This window comes from Leptidea sinapis, chromosome 34, assembly GCF_905404315.1.
Source record: "Leptidea sinapis chromosome 34, ilLepSina1.1, whole genome shotgun sequence".
In the NCBI taxonomy this organism is placed as follows: Eukaryota; Metazoa; Arthropoda; class Insecta; order Lepidoptera; family Pieridae; genus Leptidea; species Leptidea sinapis.
Window position 1 is genome coordinate 5,751,113 of NC_066298.1, and position 21,011 is coordinate 5,772,123.

The following is a 21,011-nucleotide window of genomic DNA, read 5'->3' on the forward strand; positions in this document are numbered from 1 at the left end:
GGCGAAACAGCGCCGAACGCTCTCTATAGCATTCGCATAATAAAAACACATTTATTCTCATTTTATGCTGGTTTGCCGCGAAAGCAGAATCGACGCGGAAAGTTGAATCGACGCGTACACGTCTCCATACAAAATTGTTGTTTTCTACGGAAAAAAGCTGAAAAGAGCTGAATAAGTGCGCGTAGTCCCTATACGTACATTAGTGAATACTGACAATGTTTTATTTGACCGACCTACATAATCTATACTAATATTATAAAGCTGCAGTGTTTGTTTGAACGCGCTAATCTGTGGTACTACTGGTCCGATTTGAATGATTCTTTAAGTGTTGGGTAGTCCATTTATCGAGGAAGGCTATAGGCTATGTTTTTTTTTTTCAAAATTAGGGATCCGTAATAAAATTGCTATTTTGTAACACAAGGTGTAAAATCGAAAACCTATTTTTGCGTGCGCTGCAAAAACTATTGACAATAGAACAAAATGATGTACAGGCTATAATATAGGCAATATTTTATTACTTATAAAACTATCACGTGAATTATACTTTATATGGCAAAACAACGTTTGCCGGGTCAGCTAGTATGGTAATAATTAAATGTAGATAATATAATAGCTAACTTTAATATATTAAAAGCGGGATTCTTTAGATAGGACAGTACATTACAAGTTTAAATAGATACAGAACCACGGCGCGAGCTAGACTTGCGCATACCGATACACGTCCGCGATGCCTACGCAGTACGCACTCAATATGATATTAACAGCTGACCCGACAGACGCTGTTTGTCGTAATAAAATGATAAGGATTAATATCGTATTTGTTTAAACAGATTATACATTACCGCTTTATAATTACCAATTTTTTAATGTATTAAAATGGATATAGTATGTTATTCTCAAAAGATAGACATACAACTTACCAGTGGGAGGCTCCTTGGCACAGGGTGCAAAGGCTAGATTATGGGTACCACAACGGCGCCTATTTCTGCCGTCAAGCAGTAATGTGTAAGCATTATTGTGTTTCGGTCTGAAGGGCGCCGTAGCTAGTGAAATTACTGGGCAAACCAGCCTTAACATCTTGTCTCACGGTGATGTTTTTCAAGAATCCTGAGCGGCACTACATTGTAATGGGCAGTGCGTTTCAATTACCATCAGCTAAACGACCTGTTCGTCTCGTCCCTTATTATCATAAAAAAGGACATATGCCATAGCGAACTTTTCCGTAGAACTAACTATAAAAGATACACAATTTCACCATACATAATTACGACACCTCCAACAAATATCGTTAATATACCTACAAAAATGTATACAATAACCACGGACGAGTAAAAAAATAAGGACTCCGTGTCACCTTACATAACAGTGAGGCACCAAAACAAGCCGGTAAACGTGTAAATACATAGGCCCACGCATACACTTACACTACTACAAGACAATCGATTTGCCATCGTCTGTGAGACTGTGACAGATCAGTTTGAGTCGAAAAAAAATATTTTTGAAATGCCGTCGTGCGTTGTAAAAAGTGTAAAAACAATAATATAAAAGTATTTGTGGATATTTATTATAATATTATTTAAGGGAGAAGAAATTGTGTAACTGGTGAACCCCGTAACCGCACACACACTAGCATAAAGGTGCTTCACTTGCTAATATCACGGCGCGGAGTCCTTCTTATTTTACTAGTCCGTGACAATAACTTAACAAATTATATACTAAAACCTTCCTCGAGAACCACTTTATCTATTGGTATAAACAGCACGAAAATTAGTGTCGTAGTTTTTGAGTTAATCGCGATCATTCAGACGCAGTCAAGCATTATGTTTTGTAGTGATGACAAACAACTTTTTTGCGGTTGTCTCTTGCTCTAAGTGCGACAAAGGAAACACGTAAACAACATGTTTATAACGAATGAAATATAACACGTGCAAAATATTTGTGCACCTCGTTATTCAGAGATATTTCGGATTATTATATGAATTTTATTGTTGGTACCTATATGAAGTTTTGTTTTGTTGAGAATATTATATAATGTCCTGTTTCCTGACACTCCTGACTCTAGCCCCATCGGAACTAGCCCTCTGAGACGCCAGGTCTTCACTCATTATTTTCTATGCAGATTGCAGAGACCACTTTGCTTTAAGATGATATTGTGTAAACAATTTGTTATTTTTTTGTAAAGTGATAACTCTCACTTCTGGGATTAATTACACAATTTAAATTTGAAAATAAAATTTACGAACGATGCGAAACGATTTTTTTTTCGAGCGTACGAGTCACCTGGTGCTAAGTGATCACCGCCGCCCACATTCTCTTGCAACAGCAACCAGATGAATCGCAGGAGCGTTTCCGGCCTTTAAGGAAGGTGTACGCGCTTTTTTTGAAGGTGCCCATGTCGTATCGTCTCGGAAACACCGCACAAGGAAGTTCATCCATAGCTTTGTAGTAGGTGGAAGAAAGGTCCTTGAAAACCGCACTGTGGAGGTACCACCACATATACAGATGGTGGGGATGATATCCTAACTTGTGGCATGTCGTACGAGCGCTCTTACCACTGAGCCAAAAATTCGAGTGACGCATCGTTGATAAATCTTGTATCTCTTGTACAACTCTTAGGTTGTGGCTTCATCTACAGGATCTACTTTACAGTTGATAACCTGCTCAACCCCAATATTTTTTTAATAGGAAATTGACTTAAGATGTCGCTCTTTCAAATCTAAACAACTTTGTATGATATTGTGTTTTTATTGTCAGTAATTAAAGATATCATATCAGTATTGTTGTTGTTGATTATAGTTACAGGGACATACCTACTACAGCTGTATGAGACATTACACCGGCATCCACAATGTAAATAGCGCTCTGGAATTCATACACGGTAAAAACAACGAATCCAATAACTTGTTTCCACTTTATCAATACACATGTTAAATGCAAGTCATTGATCTTCAAACCAGTCTGTCCGGGAACCGGTCGCACGTACGTTGGACGGGCTGCGTTGTGGAGTACGACTCACGACCTGACTCATCACATCTGACTCAATAGCAGTAGAGTTATCGAGTAGCTTGCACACAGCAGGGCTTAGGAGACGGACGCAGCACACAATAGCCGGGGCCTTGGCGGGGGCGCGGTGTGTGCAACAAGGTTCATGACACTTGATGCGAATTACTGAGAGATAAACAAGCAGAAGCTATAAACAGTCTTACAACACGTACCTACCTACGATATAACACTAAGATATTATTGTGACACGGATGACGTCACCGGCGCGGGGCACGGGGCGAAGGGGGCCGGGTTAAAGTACATTATTGATAGGTTTTTGTTACCGCAATCATCACAATATGTTTGACGAGGAAGTCTTTAAGTGCGGTGTCATTGTTCGTCTTTTAATATTGTTTTTGCAGAAAATTAACATAATTATTGAGACTGACGAGTTACAGGCCAACATGGCACACTGCAGCACACGCTCTCTGAAGCCGATAGGTTCTGTCACACCAAGATATACTCATTATGCTGACTGGCGTCTGCCACATGGTCTATCATAAGAATGGGGGGAGAGCGGCCGATGGTCGCCGGTGGTAACAGACGAGAGCCAAATTTATTGATCGATGAAGTTATAATGTTGGAAGAACAGATAATATCTGGCAAACGAATTATAAATTAATAAACAATGATTTCAACTTGGATCGAATGAAAAAATAAAACTCCGATTCCAATAGTATACCTACTTTATAACGAGCTGATAAGGAATTATCTATAATACAATTGTAACACAGTACATTGAATTTATTTTAAATAATATTGCTGTAATTATGTTCTTTAGACGTAGCCGAAACTAAAAGAGTAACTTGTTGTGTGCATGTCTGTCTGGGTAAAAATAACAACTACTGAATAGATTTAATTCAAACTTTGATGGGACAACATGATATTCTGCTATTGACTATTCTACCACGCTACATGCTTGCACAGAAATGTTTGTGGTGTATAGAGTCCAACCGGTCGACGTCACGAGCATTAGCAGCTGGTGATAGCTTCCAGGCTAAGTTTTAAAGCGAACAGTTGCTTTAAACGAAGTGGATATCGTCTGTCTCCAGTTTGTACAAGATTATAGCCGTCATCTGTCAATCTATCAATGACTGCACGTTTCATACAATAGAGTGAATCGCTTTTTTCTTAGAGAGTTTCGCTTGGCTAATATCTACAATAAATAAGTGCGAAACCTTAGCTTATGCTCTTAGAACGAATGAATTGTTCACTAGCCGGTTGCCTTAATATTCAGTGTTACTGGTGCTTGTAGACGACTCGTGCTGTATAATATTACTACAAAAGATATAGCAACCCATGGAGATATGTTTTTTGTCAAAATTAAAACCAAGATTCAACAATCTTGTACAATCCAAGGAACGGTTCGTGAAATATTAAAAAGATACCAGGACCTCGGTTCAACAAAAACAAAGAATGAGCGCTTGTTCCAAAACTTTCAAAAAGGAATATGTACTACACAAACAATCTGTTTTTATTATAATTATTATCCTATTACGGTACCTCTGTCATAAACGATCGTCAGCGCATTAGGCGCGGGAGAACGTACCTATCTAATGCACGCACATTACGAATGAAACAGAGTTACTTCCCTGTCATATGTAAACAATGTCCGCAGATGTCGTAACAGTTGTTATGGCTGAGTCGCGTCCACCGATCTCCAAGCTACGATTAGCTCAAGAAGTATTTCTACACGTGCAGGAAGAGCACGGCTCGGAGGTAGCATCAGCCGCGCTGCTTGTGGTGCCGTGCACCTCCCACGCAGATCCAAGAGCTCCCACAAATTTTATCCACACAGCGGCCAGGGGAGAATATTTTAACCAGCACCATGATGGCAACTGCATGATAAAACAAGAATATACGCTACAGGCGGTCTCAGTGATTACACAATTACTTTCCAACAATAATACACGATTGATATCGCAAGACCTACAAGAACAATGTCAACTTTTAAAACAATACTTAACATAGTCGAGACACTTGACCCGTGGGGCTCAGAGGCGCGGAGATTGTACAAAGTACTATCTTCTATAGGGCTACTGGCAATCCAAGCGCTGGCTGGCAGCTATTTCGTTCAACCGATCAGCCTAGCTATCGACCGTAGAATTGCTGCCAGTATTCTTGGAACGTTTCCCCGTAGTGATAGTTTTAATTTTATGTAATCATAGTATTGTAAATATAGTTATAAGATTTGTTTTGTTTGAATAAATATTACCTTATATTCTTAACGTCTCATGAAAATAAAATGAGTTTAAAGCAACTTTATTTATTGCACAAAAAGATTTGAAGTAAGTATTCTTGATGCTGCAATAGCATTTGATTGGAGACCATTACTCTGAGTACTGCGGTGACAAATTGCAGTGCGGGACGTTCGTTATCCGATTAATAGATTAAAAAATAATCCACGTTCCCGATGAACGACGAACGTTTTAATAGTTCAGCTGTTGTAAATAACGAGGCCGAGTTGACAATCCGATCAACAGTGTCAATGAAGAATTTATGGCCGGTGCTTACCCGGGGCGTAAAAAGAATAGGGGAATCCCAGGCCCAAGGGTGTCATCAGAGGCGACTAATGGATGCGTCAGCACCAACGGACCAGACTCGTCCGGGTTAGAATACCGATGTGAAGTAGCGATCTAGTGCCGTTATGTTTAGCATAGACTAGTATCGAGGCCCGGGGAAACAGAATATGTCAGCGGTCTTTAAAGAGATTTTGTCCCAGGGAGATACCGGCCCTACCAGAGTCCCGAAGGTTCCCTCCCCGAACATACTATTATATCATGCCGATGACGTAAACTGTAAAGATAGAGAACCATGAACATGGTGGAATGTTGAGTGTGATAGTAGGTATAATGGGTGTGAGAGATGATATGCCCAAAGGAAGTATATAAAGGTTGACGGGTTTCTTCATTTGTGATGTGACATAACTTGGTACGATGATCGTATGCTCAGTCTCCAGTCTCCCTAGACAAGATGTACTAACTCGTACGTTCTTGACTTACAAAATTACATAATATAGTGGTATGTAATTATGATTGACTTACACAATAACATAATATACTCGTATGTAAAAATTGATAAAAATAAATATTATATTATTCAGTCACATTTACAATGTAGCGATAAAAAATAATATTAAAGGACACTCCGATCTTTTTTGTGTCCTAGGGTATACCTACATAATATAATCTATCTATATATATAAAAATTAATTGCTGTTCGTTAGTCTCGCTAAAACTCGAGAACGGCTGGACCGATTTGGTAAATTTAGGTCTTGAATTATTTGTGGAAGTCCAGAGAAGGCTTAAAAGGCCAATAAATATGAAAATGCTCGGAATTACATAAAAACAACAATTTTGTTTTTCCTTTGATATGTTCTCCATGGTTCCGAAATCAAATTGAAAGAATAATGTAAAATGAATAACTAATAAACTTAATTTTAGCTAACTATAGTTAGTACATTAACTACAGTTGTTAACTATCTATCAGATTATTTTTATGTAGATTGATAAATCTTATTGTCAAAAAATATTATTTCTGAACCTAACCGCACCACAAAATAAAACAAAAATTCCTCATAGTATATCAGAAAGCTTTAAATTAAGTAACAGACTGTATCATAACAGTGTGTGTGTCTGTCAATATCAAATTGAAACCTTATAAAAAGACAGCGTTTTAGGAAAACTCTGTTTTGTAAGTAAGCAACATCGAAAATAATAATAAAGTTTCATTCATACCGAGCATTTTTTTATTTGTTTTAATTAAAAAAGGATTAATTTTGTTTGTTTTTATACAAAAGTTTAGGTCTTTTATTTATCCATTGAGGCAGTATGAAGTCTGCCGGGCCAGCTAGTGCTAAATAAAACTTAGTTTTCGAGTGACGTATCGTTGATATAATCCCGGGACAGTTGGAAGGGCGCTCGCACGGAACGCGAGAGGTCGCGGATTCGAGTTCCGCATCGTTCATAAATTTTGTTACAGCTTCGAGGTGATTTCAATCACACAGATATAATAGATCCACTAATTAAATCTAAGTCACGGATCTGTTAGCCTGGACGTGACCTTGCGGAGTGCCGAGTGCTTACTGTTCGGCAGTAAGCAGCTAATTCAATCAAATTTGGTCAATGTCGTGTGTCGAGTGTCTATAGAGCCTTCACGGCCGCTGTTGTACTGTAGTACGTCATTCTTATCACATTGGCCTCTAAAAGAGATCATAGTTTTTGAGTATTTTTATAAACCGGAGATGACGGCGGAAAAACTTGAAAAGCGCGCAACCTTTAAGCCAAAATGTTCGAACCAATAATGAGGATGCTCTCCGCTATGTATCTGTGAGGTGGTCATCCCTCGGTGAGATGTCGAAACACTTTTGGTCGACTCTCCCTCCATCTCTTCTAATTTTACGTGAGATTTACAAAATGTTTATCATTAATGTAATAACCTATTTTTGGTATTGGAGGAAGTGGTGTTAAGTGATCACCACCGCCCTCATTCTCTTGCAGCACCAGATGAATCACAGGAGCGTTGCCAGCCTTTAAGGTAGGTGTACGCGCTTGTACCCATGTCGTATCGTCTCGGAAACACCGCACAAGGAAGCTCATTCCACAGCTGTGTAGTGCGTGGAAGAAAGCTCCTGGAAAACCGCACTGTGGAGGACCGCCACACATCCAGATGGTGGGGATGATATCCTAATTTGTGGCGTGTCGTGCTAAGTTGGAATTTGGTGGCAGGAATCAGATGAAACAGCTCTTAGGAACACTCCCCGTAATAAATGCGCTCGAAGACACACAATGAAGCGACGTCTATTTAAGTATTATTATTATTTATTTAACCTTTGATTGCGTTGAATTTATTAAGAAATAAATTAACAAAAAAAAAATTCTGAGTGACATATCTGGTTTTGTTGAGTGACCATATTACATTGTACCTACTACAGACACACACTCTTTATTGGCTTTATAAGACACAGTTTCCTTACAATTTTGCACTCTCTCCCTCTCTTGACATTGTGAGACAACTTCGTATTCCCGCCGAGGTTTTAACATCATGTAATGGATTCCCTACTGGATCACTACTCGACCAAAATATTTCTTCAATAAAAGTGCCATCAAACTGAGTTGGTGATAAGTTGTTCTTCCGGATTGACTCGATCGTCTGTTTGTAACGTACTCCTCAGCCGCCGGCTGGCAGCGGATCACGTCATGTGATACCTGACACCTCCGTCATTGGTGGCAATTACTATCTGAGGCGTATGTACTCTTCGTTGGTTAAAACAACCTATTATATTATATGTAGTAATTAGTATTTAATGTGATATTTTTATCGAAACCGCTTGGAATGGAAATGGTTGAATGTATATTTGAAATTTGAATACAGAAAAAAGTGACAAGTAAATAATTTTAAAAATTCTATATACAGTTAAAGATATTCTAAGCGACCTTGGTGTTTAGTTGTTTCGTGAATAATTGAGTGGCGCTCCGGGTCCGTTACCGGGCGATGAGGGGTGAGGTACGCCGGGCAGCAGACTGATGATTGTGTGAAATATAACACACACTCACACAGTGTAAACTACACAGCAGATAATAATTAGTTGATGTGTGTGAGAGCAGCGGCTAAAGCCCTGTATTCACTTTGATTAGTGCGAGTGCAAGTGATTAGTTATTGAGGATGATTAGCGCAGGTGTATAGTGCAAGTAGTGTCCAATTATTGTTTAGTGGCTCTGTTCAGTCAATTCAGTTGTTAGGTGTCGATCAGCAAGTATGGACGAACATAGAGAAGCGCGCTTGCAATTGCAAGATGTACTCAAAGAAGTATTAAACGCGGTGGTATCTGAAACCGTAGAACTTTTAAAAGCTGAACATGCAAGACGAAAAATATGGGTTCGGAAATGGATTAATTGAAGACCCATTCATGGTGCAAGCTTATGGTTTTACAACACAAACTGCCTGTCCAGACGCGAGTGAGGGGGAAGGGAGGGCGCGTGGGACATGGCTACTCGCACTTCACTCGCAAAAAAATAGAACACGCTTCTAATCACGTTATTACGCAGCTAACTAATCACCTGCACTATGCAGCCGCTGTCCATACATGTTTTCTCCTAATCACTAATCACCTGCACTAATCAAAGTGAATCCAGGCCTTAAGTGACACACGAGGAGTACTTAGTACTTACGAGTCGTGACTCGTGAGTGAAGAGCTGAAAACCAAATGTTAAAAATTTACATTTGAAATAAAGTATTTACTTCGCTACATTTAGTCGTAGTTATACTATGACAGAAGGAATATCATATAGGCATACATAATATGAGCTACGGTTACGCTTTTTCAAAGTCGCAAAAACCGCAACTTTCAGAAAATAAGTAAAAAAATATAATCTTGTCACCAAACAATTGCCTAGTTTCTTAATGCTATAAATTTAATTGAAAATTTAAATTACTTTAATTGATCTCGTAATCATTAACACTCCTAATGGATTTAAATAAATAAAATAATTAAATACTAATTAAGCAAACTGTGTGATGTGTACATCTATAATAGTCAGTATTTGTTCCATTATTAGCTAAAACTCATTGATTGTTAAATATATCATGATTTAGATCGGGGGTGTTACGGATATTCGCATCCGCATATGCGGAACGGATGCGGAGATGAGGATTTTTTAATGTTTTATAGGCTAAAAGTATTAAGTACGACCAAAAATTATTTTAGTTTTGTTCTCAAAATTTGTTTAGTATGAGTTTTTAAGAATAGGTTATTTTTAAGTTTATAGGCTACTAGCTGACCCGGCAAACGTTGTTTTGCCATATAAAGTATAATTCACGCGATAGTTTTATAAGTAATAAAATATTGCCTATATTATAGCCTGTACATCATTTTGTTCTATTGTCACTAGTTTTTGCAGCGCACGCAAAAATAGGTTTTCGATTTTACACCTTGTGTTACAAAATAGCAATTTTATTACGGATCCCTAATTTTGAAAAAAAAACATAGCCTATTGCCTTCCTCGATAAATGGACTACCCAACACTGAAAGAATCATTCAAATCGGACCAGTAGTACCAGAGATTAGCGCGTTCAAACAAACAAACAAACAAACAAACACTGCAGCTTTATAATATTAGTATAGATAAGAATTAAATATGACCATTAATTAATAAACAAAATTATAAAGAATTTAATCGATTTTTATTTATTCATGGATTAAAATTGAAATATCTTTAAAAATATCCCCATCCGCATCGGCATCCGCGGATGTTATAATATTTGCATCCACAACAACCCTGATTTAGATGATCTGTATAAATAAATACAGTCATGTACCCGCTACCACCGGTAGTGAGCCATCATAAAAGACCAGGTATATTTGATGGTCCTAATATGTATTTGACCAGATCTTCGTTCGATCTTGTTGGGGGCCTACCAACACTACCACACCCTCCGTTACGTGGTCGCCATTCGAGGACTTTACTGACCCAACAGCTATCTGTCCGTGGAACTATGTGCCCTGCCAGGGGCGTGCATTGTTTTTCTGGCACTGTACATCTAACTACTCGTAGATGCGCTTTAGTCCGAAAGCGCTATGTTTTGGGGTCTAAATATTAAAGTTGTTTGTGTTTCGTATATTGTTTCCGGACCATTAGGTCAACCAAATACCTATTTTAGTTTGTGCCATTCTAGTTACAAGCACCTACCAAATAATATAATCGTCAGAAATGTAGGTATTGCAAATGAATAAAATAAAACAATTTTAACACTAGAGCTATCATTATTCAGGTTCTTAACGAGGTAGGCACTGCCTTGGCCCCTGCCACGTCAGTTTCGCAACCATCTGCGTAATGTCCGTGACTTTGGTTCTCCTACGGATCTCCTCATTTCTGGGGCCGATCTCGCAGGGAAACTCCGAGCATAGCCCTCTCTATTGCCCTTTGAGCGATGAGCCCCTGGTCAAGATCGCCGGAATACATTGGATGAGGGCAGCGCAGGACCGATCGTTATGGCGATCTTTAGGGGAGGCTTTTGTCCAGCAGTGGACGTCTTTCGGCTGAAATGATGATTATGATGATGATAATATGTACTTGGTAACTATTGTATTAAGTAGAAACACCTACATTGAATCTATCGTCCTGTTTAGACTCATGGCCACAGCTTGACAAGCTAATGTTGACTCATAAAGAAATAATTGTAGGCCACATTATGTGTATCACAACACGAAGCCGATACAAATTGTTCAAACACGCTCTGACTCTATCAATAATTATTTTAGTATTATGATGTGGGCGGGTCCACTCACACTCCAATGTTCATTGATGTCCAGCATGCGTCGCCTGGGGTGCCCTTGAACATGATGTAAGTGACAGGAAAAATAGGATCAACAAGCATTTGTTAATGGAAAATATGAACTCATGAAAGAGGCCATAAATAGCCAGGGAAACTGTTCATGATTAAATCTTGACGTTACTAAAATATTGCGTCCTTATCGAGAGTGTTATCTTTGAGTCACGACTCTCGAGTACAAAGGGTAGAAAGTAATAGCTTAAAATAAGTAAATTTTTGGGGATTTCTTATTTCTAATTTTACTAGATTATGATTATTTTATAGCAATATAACAATGACAGTACAATATTGTATATTATATTAAAAAGAGCGCAAAAAAAAATTCTGGGAGAGATTCTTGCGACGCTTCTTCTCTCTCAAATTTGTTTCCGAAGCGGTAGTAGTAGTATTAAAATTGACATCAAAAAGAATTCTAAAGGAATCAATTTTCATAATATTAATGCCTTTTCCGAGGGTAGGGTGTAAAAGCTCCCTCAACGCTTTAGTCTTTTTTCCATGTTTAGTCCGGACTGTTGGCAACTCAATAGGACTGACTCTTCGTGTCACATATCTGGTTACTTCCCTATTTTTTAAGAAAAGTGTTTGAGTATGAAATTTTCTGTTTAAATGTATTAAATTAGTAAATAGCAAGTCTTTGTGTATAGCATACAGGTGTCTTATTGTCATGTCCGTGCTCCGAAAGTCCATCATAGGCGTTTGCCTTTTAATTCCCATCACGTGAACCTCTCGCCCGTTTACCCTCCTTATATAAAAAAATATTCACGATAAATAAGCCACACAATCATGGACGTATTTCCAGAAAAACGTTCCAAACCACAATCATGTCGAAATTGAGTTAAGAACACAAAACTGGTCACGTGCTTCATTTCAACGGACTGACAAAAAATGGCAGCGCTACTGTCACACTTTAAATTACATCATGACTTAGTAGCCCAACCCACAAGTCTGGAATACACCAATATTTATTAAACTTTAAACACAAATTAATTAAAACGTGATGGTTGTAGCTTGGAACCATTTTCAGGAACTACGTCATTGGAAAGAGGCATGTCGATGGAGACAGAGGACCATTACGGTCGTGGCAATTGCATGGCGTGTGAGCAGCAATGTTGTGATTATTATCAGGTTGTATGTAAGTCTGTTATTAATTTTTTTATTCTAATTCTGTTTTTAATTTACACGAGCAGTCTGTGGGTCGACTATGCGCAGAAGCAGTACAATGCCTTGCGTGTTCAGTATAATTTGTGGACCAGTGGGAGGTTCCTTTGCACAGGATGCCGGCTAGATTATGGGTACCACAACGACGCCTATTTCTGCCTTGAAGCAGTAATGTGTAAGCATTACTGTGTTTGAATGAGACTGAACATCTTATGTCTCAAGGTGACGAGCGCAATTGTAGTGCCGCTCAGAATTTTTGAGTTTATCAAGAATCCTGAATTAGCGTTCAGAATGTTATTGGGGCTGCCACAATACTGAAGCGCGGGGATGTTTGCTGAGGCACGTGTAGATTGTTTTTACGCGACTATGCGTAAGCGGTGTACGTCCCTGACCCCTGTTGAGTATGGTCCGGGCTAGCCCCAATGGTATTCTGAGGGCATTTTCTCACAGGTTCGATTGTCAGTACCTGAACCACTGCTGTTTGATACAAGTGCTGACAAGTCGGTCCTGTCCTAGATTAGGAAGGTTTAGATTTTAGGATATCTTGTACTAACACTAGGTTTTAAGGTATTTTGTTACTAACACATTATGATCCTTTGTTGGTCGAAATAAAGAATTTATTATTATTATTAATGATCGAATTGAAATGTTTTATAATGTGCGGCAAGTGTTATCTTTAAACAATTCGACACGTGTTTCGCCTCTACACGAGGCATCCTCAGGACGTGTTGTCTCTCTCTCTCGACTCTGAGTCGCGTGCCGTGTTAAAGACAAATATTGGCAGAATTAACACTAAAGAAAACTCAAATCATTTGGATAATTATGGATTTCCGCAAAGTAACGCCTACTTCAATAAATTCATGTAAATACTTAGATTAAGGATTGGTATCCGCTGCGCTCCAACTTGATACCGCAAGCGTAATCGCAAAGTGCGGCAACTAATACTATGCCCAGGGCGTACTCGAGCCATTCTCGAACAATGTGTAACGTTGACGTGCCACATGTTCTGTTAAACATTGCTAATAATTGAAATTAAAATGCCGGGTTGCGTAATAAAACTATGTTAAAATAATACTACAACAAATAAAAAAGACACTGGGATCACATATCATCAGTAAGTAATTTGTATTTTATTAATTTCAATGTAAAATAACACGAAGCGTATGTTACAAAATTCGAAAGATGCCATTGAGTCTCGAGATGCCACGCACACAAGCATCTAATAGTTGCCGTAATAAAAGTGCTATTGTTTTTAGATAGTGCGGTATCTAGTTGGAGCGCAGCGGAGACCAATACTTAATCTAACAGTAAGCACATATATATTTTGACATAAACTTATCTGACGGCAATAGATTAAAGTTCATGAGACACACAATATGGGTGTAGTTATGTTGTCTACACGAATGGACTGCGTTTTATGTTTTTTTTTTAATGGAAAAGGAGGACAAACGAGCGTTATTCTAATATATAAAATTCTCATGTAATGGTGTTAAACTTTGAACTCCTCCGAAATGGCTTGATCGATTCTCATTTTGAGTGCATATTGGGTAGGTCTGAGAATCGGACAACATCTATTTTTCATCATCACGAAATTTTTTTTTTTAAATTTTTTTGACATTTTTATTTGTTTGATTATGAGTCAGCATTAAAAAATACATACAACTTTAAATTTTCACCCATCTACGATCAACAGTTACTTTTGTATCGCGATTTTAATATCGACAATACAACGTTTGCTGGGTCAGCTAGTAATATATATATACTAGCGGACCCGACAGACGATGTTCTGTAAACACGTCTTAAATTTTAAAAATCGGTCCAGCTGTTAGATGGAGTTCACTACCATACACATAGGCACGAGAATTTTATTTGGACTGAATTGAGAATCTAAACCAATCTCAAATTCACTTGAACACGCAAAAAAAATCATAAAAATAGGTCCAGCCATTTTGGAGGTAGTTCAATTGTGAATCTAAACCATCCTCGTATCCACCTGAAGACACACAGACAATTTCATTAAAATAGGCCCAGCCGTTTAGGAGGACTTCACTGTCAACACACGTACAAAAGAATTACATTTATGTATTTATAACAAACAGTCTTCACGTTAACTTGAGTAGATATTTGACCAACATTGTACCGCAGAGTACAACACACACCGGGTTATTTACACTGCTACGGGGGTCAGGGCTGTTCATAATTATTACTAACTAGCTGACCCGGCAGACTTCGTACCGACTCAATCGAATCGAATTTTGTATGAAATACACTTAAAAGAAACAAAAGAAATTCTTTTTTTATTAAAGACATTAAAAAAAATGCTCGGAAGGAATGAAATATTGTCAATCAAATGTCAAATAATGTTGTTCGCGTTCTGAAACATAATTTGTGACATAACTTAAGAATTATCAATCTGAATAAAAATAATCTGATAGATAGTTAACAACTGAAGTTAATCTACCTACTATTAGTTACCTAAAATTAAGTTTATATTTTACCTCCTGAGAAAGTTAGAAAGATATAAAAATTCCAATTAGTTATTATTTTTAAACTATTATTTTAATTTGATTTCTGAACGACGATGGACACATCAAAGAAAAGAATTAGAATCGTCGTTTTTAATAAATTCCGAGCATTTTCATAATTATTCACATTTTAAACCTTCTCTGGACTTTCACAAATAATTCAAGACCAAAATTAGCTTAATCGGTCCAGCCGTTCTCGACTTTTAGCGAGACTAACGAACAGCAATTCATATTTATATATATAGACTAGTGTCTTAAATTTGAAATATCGGTCCAGCCGTTAGGAGGACTTCACTAACATACACATGAGCAGGAGAATTATATTATATGCACGGAATTGAGAATCTAAACCAATCTCAAATTCACTGGAACACACAAAAAATCATCAAAATCGGTTCAGCCGTTTAGGAGGTAGTTCAATTGTGAATCTAAACCATTCTCGAATCCACCTAAAGACACACCAATCACAAATTCACTGGAACACACAAAAAAAATTATCAAACTCGGTCGAGCCGTTTAGGAGGTAGTTCAATTGTGAATCTAAACCATCCTCGAATCCACCTGAAGCCACACAGAAAGTTTCATCAAAATCGGTCCAGCCGTCTAGGAGGAGTTCAGTGACATACACACGCACACAAGAAATATATATATATAAAGATAATTGAGCGCGCAGGTGACACTAGGTTCAAATTCTAATGCAAAATAGGTTATTCTTATATTTTATTCTAGTCCCTAGTCTCCAACTAGGTACTCATAAATCATCATTATAAATTTATATTATACGTCTTGTTAATTAATAATAAAAGTGGTTTAATAAAACCAATAAACATGGTTGGTTGAAAAGATAACGGTTGAAATTTAAAAGGAACATAAATTCCTGACTTATCGACGATAAATGAAGAAATTATATAAATTAAAATAAATTTTATTTTGCAAATTGGAAAATGGAATAAATTTTTCACATTAATGTATTTTCATCGGTCCTCGGTAAATCTACGAAGTTTGAACGAAATCTGGCCGTTTAAAATGGGTCGAAATCGCGCCGAAATGAGTCGGTTACAAACAAACATACATGCAGGTGGAGCTAATAAAAAGCGTGTTAAAATTAGCTATCATAGGCAAAGTAACAACAAAATCTATAAGTAGAAGAAATGAAGATGTAATTTTAAATAGGCGACTCAAGTGGGGAGAAGCGGTGCCTTTCACATTGTCTATGGCACAAAATGATTATTACTACAGTCTTGACCGTACCAAGTACGCAGTTGCGGATTATGCTTATTGCCGCCCTAGGCCCTGTCTGATATACCGCCCCTTTTGATCCAACGTGAAGATCCGGTGAGAACAAGATTTTTGAAAATCGAGGTGAAGCCTATAACTTCCCTATTTTTGTTTTGAAATTCTTCGATTTTCAAAGAAAAAGCGGGAAATAAAAACCAATATGTAAGAGTAATCTCATCAAAGATACAAAAGTGAAAAGTACAACTTATCAATTTGATTGTATCTTTTTAATAACCTTATTCGATAATTAGATTCCATCAAAATATTAATAATGCACTCTTAAATTGAAAAGTGAACAAAAAAATAAATTATATTACACATCAATTATATTTATACATACTAGCTGACCCGGCAAACGTTGTTTTGCCCAAATAAAGTATAATTCACGCGATAGTTTTATAAGTAATAAAATATTGCCTATATTATAGCCTGTACATCATTTTGTTCTATTGTCAATAGTTTTTGCAGCGCACGCAAAAATAGGTTTTCGATTTTACACCTTGTGTTACAAAATAGCAATTTTATTACGGATCCCTAATTTTGAAAAAAAGAAAACAGCCTATAGCCTTCCTCGATAAATGGACTACCCAACACTGAAAGAATCATTCAAATCGGACCAGTAGTACCAGAGATTAGCGCGTTCAAACAAACAAACAAACAAACACTGCAGCTTTATAATATTAGTATAGATTATGTCCATAGAATTTTTTAAATAAATAAAAAAAAACAGAGCCAATCGTCAAATAAATTTTTGGTTTATTTCTTCGGCTGTAATTTTAACGTTCTGAAAATTTTGGCGCCCCCCCAAATCATGCCGCCCTAGGCCCGGGCCTCACGGGCCTATGTGTTAATCCATCACTGCAAGTACGACGCCGGACCAATTGGTGCGAGCCGCCCACGGGACCCTCCCATGGTCCAAATCCGACCATGTGTTTTGGTTATAACAAGTCACCATAAACAATACCACACACTACTCTGCCCGCCGACTCAGCGTGGAGCACCTAATTTTTATATACAATGATTATAAAAGACATGGACACAAGTTTTACTCTTTTCCGAGACATTGCACCAGACAGGTATAATAATAATAATACTTTAATTCAGACCCTTGATCCATAGTACAGACATAGTATAAAATATGTAATTAAAATAAAGTCAAAAATAAAAATTACAAATAGAAACTAGGTTGCAATATTTACCCAGCGTCGATACATTGCTGAAAGCATCAGTCTGTCAGACAGATTTCTTATAATGCCGTTATTACACGTCTCAACCCTGGACATGAGCGATGCAATTCAAAAGAATTAGCGTTTTACGCTGGATAGAATTAAACGAATTAATCCTAGTCTTCGCGTACATTTCTGAAGCGCTACAGCAAGGTTTCAGGCCCATGAGGAACCTAAAAATGTTATTGTAGGCGACTCGTATGCCATCATGCGACTTCTTAGAATAATTAGTCCAAAGCTGACACGTGTAAAACGACTGGCAGAATGACTTAAAGAGAGTAATTCTCACGTCAGGCGCTGAACGGTTAAACTTTCTCGCAATCATATTGCCTACCACACAAAGAGCCCTACGTTGACGCTCGATATCTGCGTCATCCTTGAGACAAGACGAAACAATATAGATTTGTTTATTTTCTTCATTGGGATGTGCTGTGAAAAATTCAACTGAATCGTCGTTGGCAATTGGTAATGTTGAAGCCGCTCTAGTTGCCCGGACGTTTCAGTAGATAGGATCGTATTATATTTTGTTCTCAGCTTGGCGGGATTCCGCGGGATAGTAGTCAAAGAGTCAACGCATAGATTATAGAATCATAATATTATGCAGAAACTAGTTGACCCAGCAAACGTTGTATTACCATATATAAATTAATAAAAAAAAATACTAAACCGATTCTCAGACCTATAAAATATATATATAAATTAATGCATATTAAAATACATATTAATTAAATTGTAATTATAAGCTAGGTATAATACATTTTTTTCACACAATTAATCTGTTGATGGAACAGAATAATATAAAAATCGCGACACAAAAATAGGTGTTGATCGTAAAAAGGTGAAAATTTTAAATTGTATGTATTTTTCAATGCTGAATCATTTTAAAATAAAAAATTAAAAAAAAAAATAGGGGTGGGTCACCCTTATCATTTAGGGGGTTGAAAAATAGATGTTGGCCGATTCTTAAGACTTATCCAATATGCACACAAAACTTATTAAAAAGTCACAAACGTTTACATGTGTTTAAACTTTAATATTTATTTGAAGTTTAGTGAAGCTACGAACAAAAAATGTCGATCCAAGCCTGGTTCATATTCTTGTCTCGCGCTAAACCTGCGTGAACGGTGAATGAAGAATTTACGATAGGAAAGATGTTTTACTAACTGCAACTGGCCGCGCCATGCGCGCTCAAAATATTTTTCTTAGGCCGTAGGGTTGACAACTTTCATTAGAAGAAATAGAGTACGTTTCTGATTTTAAATTAAAGTAATTATAAAGAGTACCTCCAAAATAGAGTATCATTAATTATTTTATATTTTTAAAATGGTATTTTTTGTAATTTTTGATAACAAATTAACAGTAAATAGTCGACTTTGGGTTTGCATAATATAACATGACTGGCACTAGTATAGTAAACATTGTGTTTAAGAGTATTTTAGCATACTCAATTAGTGTTATAGATTATAGAGAACGGTTCGCAACCCTATATGACCGATACCTTGTAGATATGTTTTTAGGAAAGAAAAAAGTGGTATAGTAGGTATCTTTTCAAGTTTTTACTGCCCCTTATTTAATATCAATTATATTGCAGAGGGTGCCTTGCTACCTGACCAGCCAGTTTTTCATTTATGGCTTTCATTTGGAGACAGAATGCGCTGCCAATCACATCATATTACTATAAGTTTAGGTATCTGACATCTGTGTTGTGTCGGTATCAAAATATTATGAATAGGTATCAAATTTATATTTAGGCTGTGCAGTTATTAGGCAAAAATATATGTATAAGAGAGTATTCCTAATCGATTCTTCTCAAGATAGGCAGTTTTATGAATAAGTGGTAATAGCTATAAACCTGCTTGAATAAATAATAATATTATAATTATCTGACTTTGACGTTATTGGTCAACATGATAGAAATAACAGAACAAGAATATAGTTAACACTAATGTGTATCACTTATAACACCTAAAGTGCATTGTGTTTGCAATAAGTGTAAGATATCACATTCCTTACAACTTACAAGGTACTTACAGTGAATCAGTTTCTCGGCGTAGTCCTGTAGTTGGTTAGTCTTAGTTCGATAATATTATAAAGGTTATCACTCACAAAATCTATCACTTAGCTAAATATTTTTATAAATGTTTTGCTTATTAAACGTGTCAACCTAGACAGGTAATATTCTGAATACATAGTAAGGTTTTACTCTTCCGTAAATACTCGAGAAAGACATTTAATTAAAATGATGAATTAATATGTATACGTATTGTTATGCATTCCTTTTCAAACAAATTTATTTAAAATTTAAATACAGTTGTTAGCGAGGGAATGGGCTGTGTCGGGGGTTGGGAGCTTACATTCCGATTTCGGTTGCCCCGTGACGGGGGCCCGTACTTACAGCGAACGCGATGTTAATGAATATGAAGAGGTTCTCAGCGGTGCAAAGGCCCCGCGCGCACCCCATTCTGGTGACTGGCGGCCGGAGACACTGAAGCACGCGGCCACAGCACACACAACACACACAACGCGACGCGAACGACTCGCAACGCTTCACATAAGGCACTGCTGGCGGCTGCTTATAAGTTATACTTGCTCAATGTTCGTGCAGCGTGCTGAAGTAAAGTGCTGAACACTGACGGGAGCGGGGGGACTTCTGAGTTCTGACCGCACGTCGGGCGCGGGGCGCGGCCTCGCCCCCCGCCCCCGGCTGCTCTGCGCCGCCTGCGAGCTTCTGCGGACTGCGAGTCAGCCGGGAGCGATTGACTACATTGTGTTGAGCTCGGTGTTGAGCTTTCGACATTACCTACATTCCACAGCAAAATGCAATTGCAAGTACTCGCTAAGGGCGCATTCACACGGAATACGTCAATGACGATTCGACACAAAACATAATATTATATTTATAAAAGACAATACAGTACATTAAATAAAATTACGTGTCCGTAATTTTTTTCAATTGGTGAAGCATGTGAACATGCGCATTTAAAAAGCATTGCTTCTGTCAAAAAAAAATCTAATCGTAAAAAAAAGCAATTTGTCAAAAAACACGAATCGGCTATTTCGATCCCGAAACCATAAACTAGAACTACCTATATCGAAATCGATATTCGATATTTCAGTCATCGTCGCGAGCCCATTGAGTGCGGTCTCTGTGTTCGTTTGTTTACGTTCGCACTTTCGCCAAGTTAACGTAGTGTCCGCGACGAATAATTATCAACCTTAATTCTATGTGCGCAAGTACTTAAGAAGGTGTACTATTAAGTTTGTAACTTTTATTTTTATAAGTTAATATGGAGTGTGCAAAATGTTTAGAAACAGTGCATGACGGCGTATTATGTAGTCACTGCCACGGACAACTACATTTCGGCTGCGCAGGCGTTGCTGAAACAACCTATCGCAAAATGGCAATGGATAAAAAGGCATCATGGAAATGTTTACAATGTCGCAATGCCAA

General features: G+C 37.5%; 1 protein-coding gene across 1 annotated transcript in view; it reads right to left on the reverse strand.

Moving 5' to 3' along the window:
• The window catches only part of LOC126974993 (uncharacterized), a 40,225-nt gene extending 20,032 nt beyond the window's left edge, over positions 1–20,193 (reverse strand). Inside the window, exon 1 of the mRNA XM_050822780.1 lies at positions 19,956–20,193. Coding sequence (XP_050678737.1) covers positions 19,956–20,021 — 66 coding nt within the window. The 5' untranslated portion in view covers positions 20,022–20,193. The remainder of the gene's footprint in view (positions 1–19,955) is intronic.
• Between the last annotated feature and the right edge of the window lie 818 nt (positions 20,194–21,011).